General features: G+C 41.5%; 1 protein-coding gene across 3 annotated transcripts in view; it reads right to left on the bottom strand.

Annotated features, from left to right (window-relative positions):
* Positions 1-14,270, bottom strand: part of exd3 (exonuclease 3'-5' domain containing 3) — a 48,029-nt gene that overhangs the window by 27,539 nt on the left and 6,220 nt on the right. For all 3 annotated transcript variants that reach the window (XM_038733741.1, XM_038733740.1, XM_038733739.1), the window contains exons 3-19: positions 11,724-11,788; positions 10,650-10,811; positions 9,546-9,731; positions 9,377-9,430; positions 9,125-9,264; positions 8,928-9,034; positions 8,750-8,823; positions 7,066-7,104; positions 6,783-6,949; positions 6,221-6,374; positions 5,838-6,036; positions 5,630-5,739; positions 4,755-4,938; positions 2,738-2,904; positions 1,587-1,805; positions 1,371-1,424; positions 1,112-1,243 (exon numbers count right to left, since the gene is read on the bottom strand). In XM_038733741.1, the coding sequence (XP_038589669.1) occupies positions 1,112-1,243; positions 1,371-1,424; positions 1,587-1,805; positions 2,738-2,904; positions 4,755-4,938; positions 5,630-5,739; positions 5,838-6,036; positions 6,221-6,374; positions 6,783-6,949; positions 7,066-7,104; positions 8,750-8,823; positions 8,928-9,034; positions 9,125-9,264; positions 9,377-9,430; positions 9,546-9,731; positions 10,650-10,811; positions 11,724-11,788 (2,213 nt within the window). The remainder of the gene's footprint in view (positions 1-1,111; positions 1,244-1,370; positions 1,425-1,586; positions 1,806-2,737; positions 2,905-4,754; positions 4,939-5,629; positions 5,740-5,837; positions 6,037-6,220; positions 6,375-6,782; positions 6,950-7,065; positions 7,105-8,749; positions 8,824-8,927; positions 9,035-9,124; positions 9,265-9,376; positions 9,431-9,545; positions 9,732-10,649; positions 10,812-11,723; positions 11,789-14,270) is intronic.

A 14,270-nucleotide genomic window follows, 5' to 3' on the forward strand; every position in this document is an offset into this window, starting at 1 on the left:
AAACAAAATAAAATACATCCACTTTCATTTCTCCTTCAGGTTCAACTACTTTTTATCCTGGTTCCCCAGCAGTTAAATTACCTTCCAACTACATATGTTATAATGCACAGCACAAGTCCAGGTTGTGGTGTCAGCATGCTGAACAACGTAACCCAGACATCCTTTTCTTCAGCCACATCCTCCACCTGGGGTCCCCAAAGCATTCCAAGGCCATATGGGATATGCAATCCCTTTCAGCGTCAGCCCCATGGTCTGGACAGGGAGCCAACCAGCTGAGATACTAATTAGAAACTCCAACAATCTTAACTGGCCACCTTCAGTGCATAGGTGCAACGGTTCAACTTTGGGCTTCTTCCAAATATCACAGTTCCTCATCCTTTCAGTAAAGATGAGCCCACTTTGGCTGCTTGTATCTAAAGTCTCATTCTTTTGGTCTTTATCACCACAACAGTCCAGTACACACACCCGCATTCCTGCCAATGTCTCGCTCATGAACAAGACCCATCATCAAGTTTGTATGCCTTCAACTCTTGCATTATGTTCCCCAACAGAGAAGTGACATGCCACGTCCAAGGGCCCCATTTTTGTAGCCACTCACTTGACAACACTCCAAACATTACATTTTCTCAGAAAAGGAAAATAAAGTTTTTTTTTAAAGCCCTTCTTCTCCATTTCCCCCTTTTAAAAATATTTTTTTTCTTCCCCTTTCACTCAGAATTACACAAAACACCACAGCCACAGCTTTGTTCTCATAATTCAGGAACTTAATCAGTGCAGCAGTGTTTTAGAACCACAGTAATATTTCCTGGATATTCATGTTGCTTGTAATTCTCACTGATATAGGAACTCAAGCTCAATCCTCTTTCTCATTGAAAGTAGTTTATTATAAAAGCATCAGCTGAATGCCTAAAATAAAAAAGTAGTCTGTGGTACATACAATGGAATTGTTGTTGTTGTATATATGTATGTATGTATTTTGTCTTCAGTCAGCATTTACCTCTTTCACTCCTCCTCATCTTTCTTCCTATTTAGTCTTAGACCTTGGATGATGCACTTAGGATTCTCTGTGCTCACTATGGTGAAGTTAATATCAAAGCATGAATTCCCTTACCTGGCAGCGGCTGAATATATCGCTGGGAGTGGGTTGGACATTGAAGTGCCTGAGGACTCGAACAGCCTGGTCTCTGGCCTTTTCTGAACAGTCTAGGGACAGACAGCGACCCTCACCAACCTGGGACCGCAACTGTATTGAGAGACAGAGACAACACGTATTTACTTGCAAACACAGCAAGGAACCCAACAAAAGTGCACGCAAACACGAGTTTGTACATTTAAGATTTGTTCTTGAATTCATATTTGTTAGGACTTACACTTTGGAAAGGTTGTCCACATGTGAGTATGACACGGCCTTCAGCTTGCGCTAACTGACACAAAACAAATACACATCAGAACAAAAAACACATAAATTAAGTAATGCTTTTATTGTTTTTCTGAAATATGTAGTATTCTGGCTATCTGTACAAGTTCCTCTTTAATGTCTTTACTGTCCGATGTGCGTATGTCTCCAGCTTGGACTGCCAGCTAACCTTTCCAGCTACCCTGTGATCGTCAGTGTTCTCCAGCATGACCACATCAACTCCTAAACAGCGCAGGTACCTCCCGAGTCCCTGCAGCATGTTGTCACACACCACCCGCAACTGCTGGGGGGGCACAGGGCGGGTGTCTTCTGAGGGCTTCTCGCCACACAGGAGGCCTTTATCTGTGTCAGACCAATGGGGACTGACCCTTTGAGCCCCCTGACATTCCTAAATGGACAGAGACAATAAATGTGATACTTAACTGATCCCCATGGGGGGGATTTTCTTTTCACTTGCACCACAGTGTGGGGAGGTCAAAGCACATGGGCTATACAACTGCACCCCTGTAGCTGATAGGAACTGCTGAAGTGCCTTAGACAACACATATTGTCCCTCACTGCAGGATGGATGCTCAAACTCAGGTTCTTCAGCTGGTGGGTTTCTGTATTTATTGATCACTTGTAAGTTCACAGGTTATTGCAGAACTAAAACATAGTGTTAGCACAATAGTTATTAAGATAGAAAATGGACTGGTTCTAATTCATGGCTGCAGTCTGCGAAGTTAAACAAACATTAGAAATAACCCTGCCAATGTTCTGCTGAATGAATGTTCGGCAGACATATGCAGAAAAGGACTAGAATTTGGCACGTGAAAGGCAAAATCTCATGCACAATGTCCTCTTTAACTTTCAGTTAATTTGCTTTCATTAAAACTACCATTCAGAAACAAAAGCTCTCCTGAAGTTCCCTTCTTGTATATGCACTGGTTCCTTTTTTATTCATCATCGTCAACAACGTCCCCGGGAAAGTGTACAGAAATGTTTTTTAATAAAGTGAAATGAAACAGTTTGTAGGTCTGAGAGGAAGACATTATTGCACATCAAGGTCAGGATGAAGAACAGCTCATGTAGTAAATGGCTTCTACACTGTCTTATCTCATTTATGAAATTTCCTCTTCTTGATTTCAACCTGTCTATATCTAAAATCTGCTTGAGTAAGAGTCAGTTTTCCTGAACTAGGTGTTGACCTTCCAGGAAACTTTAATTAATTTAACTTCACATCCTAGACCTCAAAGGATGTGGTATCCATTGCGACCTCATACAAATAAAGAACACTATCAACAACAGCAATTGCTGGAGAAATGGTAATTGACTCCCGACCTCTTTTCCATGGGCTTGTTTCGTCTTCTTGGCTTGTTTCTCCTTCTTGTCTCCACCCTTCTCAGATTGGCTTGAAGCGATACTAAGTAGGTCAGCTGGTAGTCCAAAGTAGGCTGGGTTTCTGGAGAGGACAGTGTACACATCCAGCAAACAGTAGGCATCTGCCACTAGAAGGAGGTTAAGAAATATATATATATATAAATAAGAGAGAGAGAGAGAGAGCGAGAGCGAGAGAGAGAGATATGAAGAATTAGCAAACCAATTAGAGCGTTCCACAGCACCTGGCCTCATCCTGAACGGCACAGAGATCAGAGGTCTGCTGTATGCAGATGACTTAGTGCTGCTTTCACCTACTAAAGAAGGTTTGCAGCAGCACCTTAATCCCCTGCAGAGATTCTGTCAGACCTGGGCCCTGACGGTAAACACAGCATAGACTAAGATAATGATCTTTCAGAAACAATACAGAAATCAGGATACACACAATTTCTATTTAGACACCACTAAATTACAACACACAAAAACTACACTTACCTTGGCCTCAACATTACATACACAGGGAACTTCAACATGGCTGTGAAAGATCTGAGGGACAAAGCAAGGAGAGCTTTCTATGCAATAAAAACATTAAAAACTATATTCCAATTGAAATCTGGCTTAAAATTTTCCAATTTGTACTAGAACCAATAATTCTATATGGTAGCGAAATTTGGGGGGCAAAACTAAATAATGAATTTGACAAATGGGACAAAACAATCATAGAATCTTTCCATACTGAGTTCTGTAAGAGCATCCTGCAGGTGCAGAGAAAAACACCAAATAACCTGTGCAGAGCAGAACTCGGCCAATACCCACTCTTACTTAAAATACAGAAAAGATCACTTAAATTTTACAATCACTTAAAATCAGTTAACCCCCAGACATACCATCACAAAGCCCTAACATACCAGGAGCTGAAACCAGAGAAGAGTCCCCTCAGCCAGCTGGACCTGAGGCTCTCTGCAGTAACAAGTCCCCAACAGCCTCAAGACAGCAACATCAACTTAAGCCGACCAAACCAAATAATCAACAAGTAGAAAGAAAAATATATTGAATACTGGAAAGAAACAACCAAAACACAAAGTAAATTACAATGTTATCTGACCCTAAAAAGAGAATTCACACTGGCAAATTAGCTGAGTACAATAAAATGTCCTAAACTAAGAAAAATGTTGACAACATACAGACTGAGTGAACACAGCCTGGCCATAGAAAAGGGTCGCCACAGACAGAGCTGGCTACCACAAGAGGAGAGGCTCCTAGTGTGACACAGGACAGGTAGACAGAGCTGCACTTTCTAAGCTCATGCCCTAAATATAAAACACTAAGACGAAAACACTTTGCAAACATTTCCCAAATATATCAGACACACAGAAACTCCCCTATTTAGTAGGAGAAATGCCCAAATGTGAAATAATTGCTGCAAAAAAAGTCTCCTCATGCCATGAAGTGAGGACAACCGGTGGAACCTCAGACTGATAAATAATTGTACAGATTTTGAAATTATTATTATTTTGATCGTTTGATATTTTAGTAATTGTTTTGTTTTTACATTTGATACTGATTTCTTTTTTAAATGTATTATTTTTTAATCAATTAATAATTTTTTGTCTATTAATATACACACACGTAACACACGTTTCATTTATTTATTTTCATTTCATATATTTTTTTTACACACACACACACACACACACACACACTTACTGTTTTATTTATTTATTTTATTTTTATTATATTTTTATTTTTTTAACACAAACACATACGCTTCGATTACTTTACGCTTCAATTACTTGTTGATGTTGATGTTAATGAAATGTATGTTGATTGTTCTTATGTAGTATGTATAATTGAAGGGGGGGGGGATTACTGGTGTGCAGTTCGTCAAGGGATAACAAAATAATCTGATACTCTATAGCAAAAAGAACTGCGACCATCTGTCTCCCTGTCATTGTATGCCAGTGCACCCATAATATCTTACCTGCATATCTAATTTGGCTGATGCGCAGTGGCCGTTTCTCCCAGTGGGACATCTGCTCTGTCTTGTCCAGTGGCCTTCCAAGGACCTGTTGTACCAGCAGACTGAGGCCTTTCTCTGCGGAGTCCTCTCCTACCAGCACCTCTTTAGGTCGATTTTGCGTCCTCCTGACCTTAGAACGCTGGATCTGTAAAAGACATTACAGACATTAAAAAAAAAATACTTCTTGGATTCCTCAAATCCTGCAACATGTGGCCTACTCCAGCAGATGGTGAAGCAGCCTCATCAGTTACAGACCCATGTTGCCATTACCACATTCCTATCCACCTCAGAGGCCACAAGTTCAGCTACATGTATTGCAGGCAAACAACTGGGCCACATGTACCTGAGACATGACCATAAAACCAAACGGACAAGAGCAAAACTGACTATAGTGGATATAAATGTTACAGTCTTCTGGTCCTGTAACCCTGGTTGAATGGGGTACAGTGGACACGTGGCAATGCCAACATTGACGCTTTCTGAGCAGAACCAGGCTAAGCCTTCTCAGTTCCAATAAGTCTTAATAATCAAAACTCAGGTCCTGCCCCTGTATACATGCTGCTGAGAAACTACTTTGCTGACCCATTCTGACGATTAGACCTGTTCGGCTGAATGTTGTAATAAATTGAAAATAAAGGAAATAGAAACGTAAAGCCAATTCTCAGGCACCCATTTTTCACACCATAGTAATTTAACAAATCTGACATTTAGTAAAACACTACACCCCCTACTAATTAATGAAGCATAATGTTCTAACAATGTCTTTCCTATTGTTGCTATGAGACCAACTTCAGTATTTGAATGAAGTGAACTTCATAATGTTTGGATAATGTTACCTTCTGGTGTATATTAAGAAGATCAAGCATCCCCTCCATCTTCAATGGTTCCTCTAAAAGCTGGTGCCAGGTGGCCAAGAGACACTTGAGATCCCCTGACATACCATAACCTGAATGTGGAGAAAGGAGAAATGTTAAGAGACAGACATACGAACAGAAAAACGTCTTGGGTGAATTTGATTTCACCATTGCAAAGTCTGCTGCTTACCCAGTTTAAGGACATTTCTTTTGGAAAACAAGCTCCTGATGAAACTAATAGTATCTGGGTGTTGGCAGAATCCGTTGGCACAGAGGTCTAATAAGAAAACCTCGTCAACCACTGCAAGCTGTATCAGGGCAACTTGCTGAGTTGTGATACAGCCAAACGTGGGCTGCCACTCCATGTCTACTCCTACTACACCGCCTTCCTATAAAAATCCCAGCAGCAAAAGATTAAACATTAAAAATGATTCACCATAAATACTTTCAACATGATTTTCCTACAGATAGATAGATAGATAGATAGAGATTTTCATTAATAGTTGATTTAGACTTCAGACACAAACCCTTTTCTTGTTTTTGTTTTTGATTCTAGCAATTACTTTTCCGTACCTTCAGCACAATGTTTTGACATCTCTGTAGAGCTTCGGGCGTGTCAACAAAATTAACCTTGTCTTTGGTGATTGGCACCTGGTAGAACTTCTGACAGTGCGACTGAGATGGCATCCACTCCTCATTGTGTGCTGAAGCACTCCGATGTATTTGTCTGAGCAGATGTTGAGAAATGTGTGCATTTGTGTGAGTGTGCATATTAAAAGGAGAAAAAAGTGGGGGATAAAAGAAAAACAAAAAAATCAACCAATGCAGGATGAGAGTGGATAGATGACATCATTAGAGGGAGAGGAACATTAGATCTTATGAATTAGCACACTATCTGGAATATGGGATATGTGGCACCTTTTCAGTCTAGGAAAAAAGGTATCATTAGAAGGGGTCATTGAAGTCATTCTGTTTTAGACTCTGAAACTGTGAGAAGGGGATGTGGTGAACAAAACTGAGGCTCCAGGTTGCACTCTTGAGGTTCCATCTATTCTCCTTTATATAGAGAAGTACAGTCTGTGCATATCACAAGTTGCATAATGGGATATGTAAATGCATATTCTAGCCAACTCACTGTAGATCAGGCGGTAGACTCTGCTGTGTTTCCCAGACCCCATAGGGAAGTCGATTTTTAGGGATGTTGTATCTCAGTGACCACTGAGAGGCTTTTTGAAGGCCACAGTACTTCACCAACATCTCCACCAGCTGGATCTGCAGCTCAAGGTCATCTGCCACTACGTACTGTGCACACATAATACACACTTTCACTTTCTGCATATCTTATTGACAGTAATATAAACACAGCAGAATATCTCTAAAGACTGTCATATGCATGCACACCAACAAGCTACGCCTACCTGTACATGGTCACTCCAGTTCTCCTCTGTCATGTTTTTCTGAAAGAAAATATACGGTAAAATACAAGTGTTATTCATTAATTCTGTAACTGGGTAATCTCTGATATTGCATTTTCCATGGTGTTGTGTTGTTGGAATAGATGTCAACCAAAACTGCTCACTCTAGCAATTCTGTTATCATGGGGTAAATGTAATTATTAGTCTCCAGCAGTCCTTCCTCCACATGTTCATCCATTGCCTTCTATATTTTATTAGTGTTGATGGTGACAGTAAGACTTTTATTAAATCATCTTTAGACAGCAAATTCTTGTAATAGTGCCTGCAATATGTATCTACTTCATTGTATCATTTATTTTTTCTCTGAAACCCACAGACCTAACGGTCATTCTTTAGACAACCTCAATTGCCTCCAGCTATCCCACTGAGATCTGAATTACCTGTCAGAATTACCCCAATTTTGACAGCGATTAAAGTTAACATGTGTTACTAAAATAGGAATATGAGATTTGAGCAAAAAGGCATGCAATTTTAAATAAACATTTCAAAGACATAATTAAACCCTGTAGCTTCCCTTATTTATTTAATGAAACAGTATCAACTTAATAAAAGAAATAAGTAATGCTGCGTTAGTCTGTTAAAACATTGCATATATCACTGTGTGGTCAAATAACTTCAGCAAAATCCCATGGGCTATACATATTTCATAGCAGTGCATATGAGCCAGCTAGGCCTGTCTTAACCCTTAAGAGATTTCTTCTGAGACAGTCTTCTTGGCCAAGTCCCCACTCCTCTTTCGCCAACATTATGTAATATCCAGGAACATGCTCCGAAAGAATTCGAGGCAGACAGATGTGAAACTGCTTTTAAAGTTGAGAGTAAAATCTTTAAATTAAAAGGGTATGTAGGTTTAGTATACAAAAACATTCATTTGTACATTTTCTTTCAACTGAAGGAAGCAAAACTGAACTAACGCTCTATCTGGTCTTTAAAACTAAGGAACTCAGAAACAAATACCAACATATTTCTAGCAGGAGTCTAGAAACAGAAATAAGACTGCAAAGATTATTTTCATTAATCTTCCAATTATTTTCTCAATTAATTCCTCATCACAACAAGTCCAAGGCAAACTGATAAAATGCTTCCACAATTAAAAATCTAGGAATATTCAATTTACACTAATGTAAGAGCCGGAAAAACACCAAATTCTAACACTTGAGAAGGTGAAACCATCAAAAAAAACTTAAAATGATGAATTGATTATCAAATTAGTTGCCAATAAATGTTTTGTTAATCGACAAATTGTTGAAAATCAATTAAAGGTGGGGTATGCCATTCGTTACAATACTAATACAGTTCTCATCCAAACGCATACCCCCCCTTTAAGAAGGTAAATTAAAGTAATGTAATCAATATGTATGTTGAACAGGGTCTTAACCACCACAATATGATAAAATTACAAATAATTCAGCCACCAACAATGAACACGTGTGATAAAGAAAGTCTGTATTCTGGACACCAAGCAAGAAAGCATGTCTGTCTTCCATCTCAACAGTGTTATTATTGTTACTGCCATTCATTCGCACTAGCTACAAAAATGCTAGTCACTTAAGTAGCCTGCTTGAATACCTGTTATATATTATGATGCTTACATAAAACAGAAAGGAAAGCCTGCTGCATCACTTACCTCCACAAACTTCTTATACATGAGGAACCGCAGAGAGTCCAATCTCCTCTTCTGCAGAGCACTGGGACACAGTCCTGTGTTAAAAAGACATGGTCAAATCATTTCTGCACCCACACATGAACAACTGCACACGAGCCCATCCACGCACACACACACACACACACACACACACACACACCTTGGTCAATGTTGAATTTCTCCATGAGTCGGAAGACTTGTTTGGTGAGCATTTTGGGCTGAATGTGGCCCATGCACTGTTTGGACAGAGAGAGGCGAGGGAACCGCCTGTGGAGACAACCATATGAGTTCATGCAGCGGCACACTGATGCCTACACACATATTTAAGTTCCTATATGTTCACACAAGCCCCCGTACTTGGTTATCTCTTCCACGCTGAAGCTGGGGTGGCACCACGAGTCTAGCAGCATGACCAGTCGTTGCTCTAGATGATTGTGGCCTGTGACAAAGGACTCGGCCAGTGGCAACTTATTCTGCAAGATCAGCGGTACACACATCTGCAGAAGAAGATTGGAGATGACAATTTTGGAAGTTCAGATCGAACACATCTTAAATATGTTTACGTATTCACAGCTTATGAATACACATGCTGAAACTGTTTTGTCTCACCTCTTCCATATTCAGTTCTTTCTGTAACTTCAGCTTTATGCTGAGCACTACTGCCTGTGAGAAACACAAAATCCTTTTGTTTCAGCATCAATGTGACTTTCTAGATTTTTTTTGGTCTGTAATCTTGCTGCCATACGAAAACAATGTTAACATCAAATGAGGCACTCACCTCTTTGTAGCAGTTAAGAGCCTGCAACCTCACAATGTTCAGTCGGAGTATGGCCGGATCCAGGGAACTGAGCTGGTAGATGTTTATGAGGTTGTCTACAAAGCCGGGATGGGTGTCTGTTAGTAAGCTCAGAGCCTGCCGCTGGAGAGCTGTTGCTTGCTGCTCTGAGAGTGAGCTCAGGGTCACCTGGTGGAGCAATACAAAATCCAAGGAATCAAAAAAACAACTAAATGTCCAAACAATATCTCACAAAAAAATAGGTGAAAAGGAGACTATCTTGATTTATATAGAGGCTAAACACACGAAAGAATAAAAAAAAGAGAAAAGCCTGATAACAATTTGTACCTTTATGCTCATGGCTCAAGTCTGAATTCTGTGAACTCACATTAATGGCTACAGCAAAATTGGCCCAGTATTGAGCGAGTGCGCTGCAGTCGGCAGTAGTGAAACATGGCTACAACATAATCCTTGCGAGCAGTTGCAGATGTTTTAATCCTTTTAAACACAATAAAAGAGAAAACAAACTAACCAACTGAGGCAGCGGTAGGCCAGCAACTCCTGTGTTCTGCAAGGTAAAATAACTGTTTTTATCAGTGGAGTCTGGTGGCTTTGAGAAAAATATAGTGACTGTTACTGGTTAAACAAAAAGGATCTGACTCTTTTAAAAAATTGTTTCTTCTCTGTAGGGAACCTTTTTCAAGGATCCAAGGATTATGTTGCAGCCCTGTTTTGTTGCTGCTGACTGCAGTGCGCTCCCGCAATATTGGACCAATTTCAAAAAATGTTGTCCCAATTAGTCACATAGACACAAAAACATGGGTCCATGTTGAAAAATACCAAAATGACCATTTAAGCAAATTATTATGTCAGCATGCACACAAACATTTTAAATGCTCTTTAACCTACCTATTCATAAAAACACCAGAAACACTCATTGTCTACAAGTGGCACTGTTATTTTGCCTAGAGATGGTGAACTTCTGCATGTGTACTAAATTGTAAAACTGCTTAGGGTGAAGTAGGCTAGGCTGGAACTGTAGACGTGATAGAACTGTAACTCTGCAGCATATTTAGTCTTAAAAGTTTTTTGATTAATCCCGTCTACCTGAGGATGTTCCTTTAGCCATGTCTGGAATTCCATAAGGATGTGGTGGCCGAGGGTGTGGCTCCGACCCTTCTGTTTGCCTGGACAGCTCTCCAGGATTGTTAGCAAAGCCTCCAGAGGCTCAGACAACTTTGAAAATCCCTGGAGGGCTGCCAAACGTAGCTGTCGGGGGAGAAAACATGAGGTAAAGGATGTTGTATTAAAACGTTAGAGAGGAAAAGGAATATGAGTAAAACATTAAAACTTAATCGTTTTTTAAATCTTATTTTCAGGTAGATTTGTTCAAATCCGAGTGCATTATTGATATCACAGCCTCACAGTGTTCATTGACAGATCCGCACAGCCTTTGCGGCCTATAGTTCATGTTCAAGAGACTAAAAAGAACAGTTGTTTTAGTTTGAAACTAAAGAGTGCTTGTTTGCCATTATTAACGGTGTGTGTGTAAATTGTGAATTTCTCAAAATGTTTTAGTGATTAGAGGTAAGATATGTCCCTTTTGAAATTTAAAATCCAGCTATAGCACATTTAAAGTAAATATTACATGTTTTCTAAATCCTTTTTTTTGTAAATGAGTCAAACTTGCTGGTAAAATGAGGTAACTGAATTTTTAGAAAAGCAGGAACTCCTGCTCCCCTCTGGCACAGCAGGCACAACAGAGGCGTGTGACACATTTTAGACCACGGCTAAAGAATGCAAACTCTGGCACTTAAAATCTCCCTACACAAGAAAATAATATCTGTGTGAGAATGCTTCGCGCTGTGTCTTAATTTGCAAAACAGATGTCATCCACTCAATCTCCTCCTCACAAAGATCTCAAGTTCATTCAGTGCAACACAAATTCCTTCCTTCCTACTGACAGACACTCTGGTTTCCTCATTAACAAACACACACACACACACACACACACACACTGGTGAGCTTCACTTTAACGCGCCGGTATCCACGCTCTCTCCCTCGTGTTTCTTCCTGTGGAAGTGCTTCTTGCCGACACACAAAGGCTCCATCCTTTGTAAACACACACACTAAATATTGTGTATGTTTGGAATTGGCACATGCTGTGAAAGTGACTCTCACCGTCTGCAGATCTTTCCGGTTCCATTGCTCGAAGAGATCGTCTCTCAGCACGGCAGGGTCAAGGCCTGGGGCGGGGAGAGAGTCACACACACACACACGCACACGCACTGATGAGGTGGGGTTTCACTCTGACCTTTCACCTCTGTCAATCAAAGGAATCAAACCTAGTGGCCTTTTTAGTTGTTTATACCGTACGAGGCACCTGATGACCTTCTATTCGTGTCTTTTGGGCTTTAAAGTAAAGAGTTCTGATTTGGGAAAATCAAAGATGCCAAACCTCTAGATCTAATTTTCAAGGCCATAATTCATTAAAAAAACATGCAACAAATACAACCCATTTCATTTTTCAAAGATATTTAGCCTTTTTCTCTATTTTTTTTTAGTTAGCACAATTACCTCCTTGGACAAATGTTGTTTAGCCATTAGTCACTTTAACAACAGGTCAAATTTGTTATGTCAAATGGTCTTGAAATACCTGTCCAACCTGAATCTTAGCTTAAAGGTAATATATTATATACTGGAAATATTATTTGTTAAAACAGGCATAGCTGAGTAGCCATAACGTCAAATATTATTTCTTTAACAGGCATGGCAGAGCAGCCATAACATCGGATTAACAGCTGAGGCCGGTTGGAGAGCAGAGGAACCCGGCATTAGCTCTGCATTCCAGCTGAATGTGCAGCCAAAATACTCCCAGGGCACATTTTTGGAAGGCCATAGAGGGTAAAAGGGCCTAGAAACAAGAGGAGATGAAAGCATGCATGTGTGTTTCACGTTTTTGTGTCTATGTGCCTGTGCGTGTGTTCCACTGAGCCTTCTCGGCTTCTTTCTCTGTCACTCATGCTGTGTGGGCTCCGGCGTACCTGCCCTCCCCACTGCCACCCCCCTCCTTCCCAGGGCTAGTTTTCCTGTTCTCCGCTCCCTCCCTGCAGCAGCCTCTCTCGATTTTGTCTCGGATTTCCCCAGGAAAGGGCTATGCGGTGGTCATGGTGTAAAAAATACAACCTTCCTGATGCATAGCCTGGGAAAGCAGAGCAAAAGGCCTCTCCCTCTCTCCGTGCTTGCCTCTTTCACTATCTCCCCAGACCTGACACTTTTTGTCACAACTTTACCTGCCTGAGCCTTTGACTTAGTTCAGTGATTTCATTTCAGAAAATGCCAGTCAGGATGCCAGTCTTTTTTGCATGTTCTGGCCCATTTCATGCATACTCTGCATTTGTCAGTCAGTTTCCAAAAGTATACAATAGATCTAGAATTGCAGTTAAATTTAAATACATTTATTTCCAGTTACTGAGAAGTTGCTTGAGAAACTACACTGCTCAAAAAAATAAAGGGAACACTTAAACAACACAATGTAACTCCAAGTCAATCACACTCCTGTGAAATCAAACTGTCCACTTAGGAAACACTGATTTCACAATTTCACATGCTGTTGTGCAAATGGAATAGGCAACAGGTGGAATTTATAGGCAATTAGCAAGACACCCCCAGTAAAGGGAGTTCTGCAGGTGGTGACCACAGACCACTTCTCAGTTCCCATGCTTCCTGGCTGATGTTTTGGTCACTTTTGAATGCTGGCAGTGCCTTCACTCTAGTGGTAGAATGAGACGGAGTCTACAACCCACACAAGTGGCTCAGGTAGTGCAGCTCATCCAGGATGGCACATCAATGCGAGCTGTGGCAAGAAGGTTTGCTGTGTCTGTCAGAGTAGTGTCCAGAGCATGGAGGCGCTACCAGGAGACATGCCAGTACATCAGGAGACGTGGAGGAGGCCGTAGGAGGGCAACAACCCAGCAGCAGGACCGCTACCTCCGCCTTTGTGCAAGGAGGAGCAGGAGGAGCACTGCCAGAGCCCTGCAAAATGACCTCCAGCAGGCCACAAATGTGCATGTGTCTGCTCAAACAGTCAGACTCCATGAGGGTGGTATGAGGGCCCGACGTCCACAGGTGGGGGTTGTGCTTACAGCCCAACACCAGGACGTTTGGCATTTGCCAGAGAACACCAAGATTGGCAAATTCGCCACTGGCACCCTGTGCTCTTCACAGATGAAAGCAGGTTCACACTGAGCACATGTGACAGACGTGACAGAGTCTGGAGACACCGTGGAGAACGTTCTGCTGCCTGCAACATCCTCCAGCATGACCTGTTTGGCGGTGGGTCAGTAATGGTGTGGGGTGGCATTTCTTTGGGGGGCCGCACAGCCCTCCGCCAGAGGTAGCCTGACTGCCATTAGGTACCGAGATGAGATCCTCAGACCCCTTGTGAGACCATATGCTGGTGCGGTTGGCCCTGGGTTCCTCCTAATGCAAGACAATGCTAGACCTCATGTGGCTGGAGTGTGTCAGCAGTTCCTGCAAGAGGAAGGCATTGATGCTATGGACCGGCCCGCCCGTTCCCCAGACCTGAATCCAACTGAGCACATCTGGGACATCATGTCTCGCTCCATCCACCAAGGCCACGTTGCACCACAGACTGTCCAGGAGTTGGCAGATGCTTTAGTCCAGGTCTGGGAGGAGATCCCTCAGGAGACCATCCGCCACCTCATC

This window comes from Micropterus salmoides, unplaced genomic scaffold (genome assembly GCF_014851395.1).
Source record: "Micropterus salmoides isolate LMB-PRFRI ecotype aquatic unplaced genomic scaffold, ASM1485139v1 Ms_hic_scaffold_20, whole genome shotgun sequence".
NCBI lineage: Eukaryota > Metazoa > Chordata > Actinopteri > Centrarchiformes > Centrarchidae > Micropterus > Micropterus salmoides.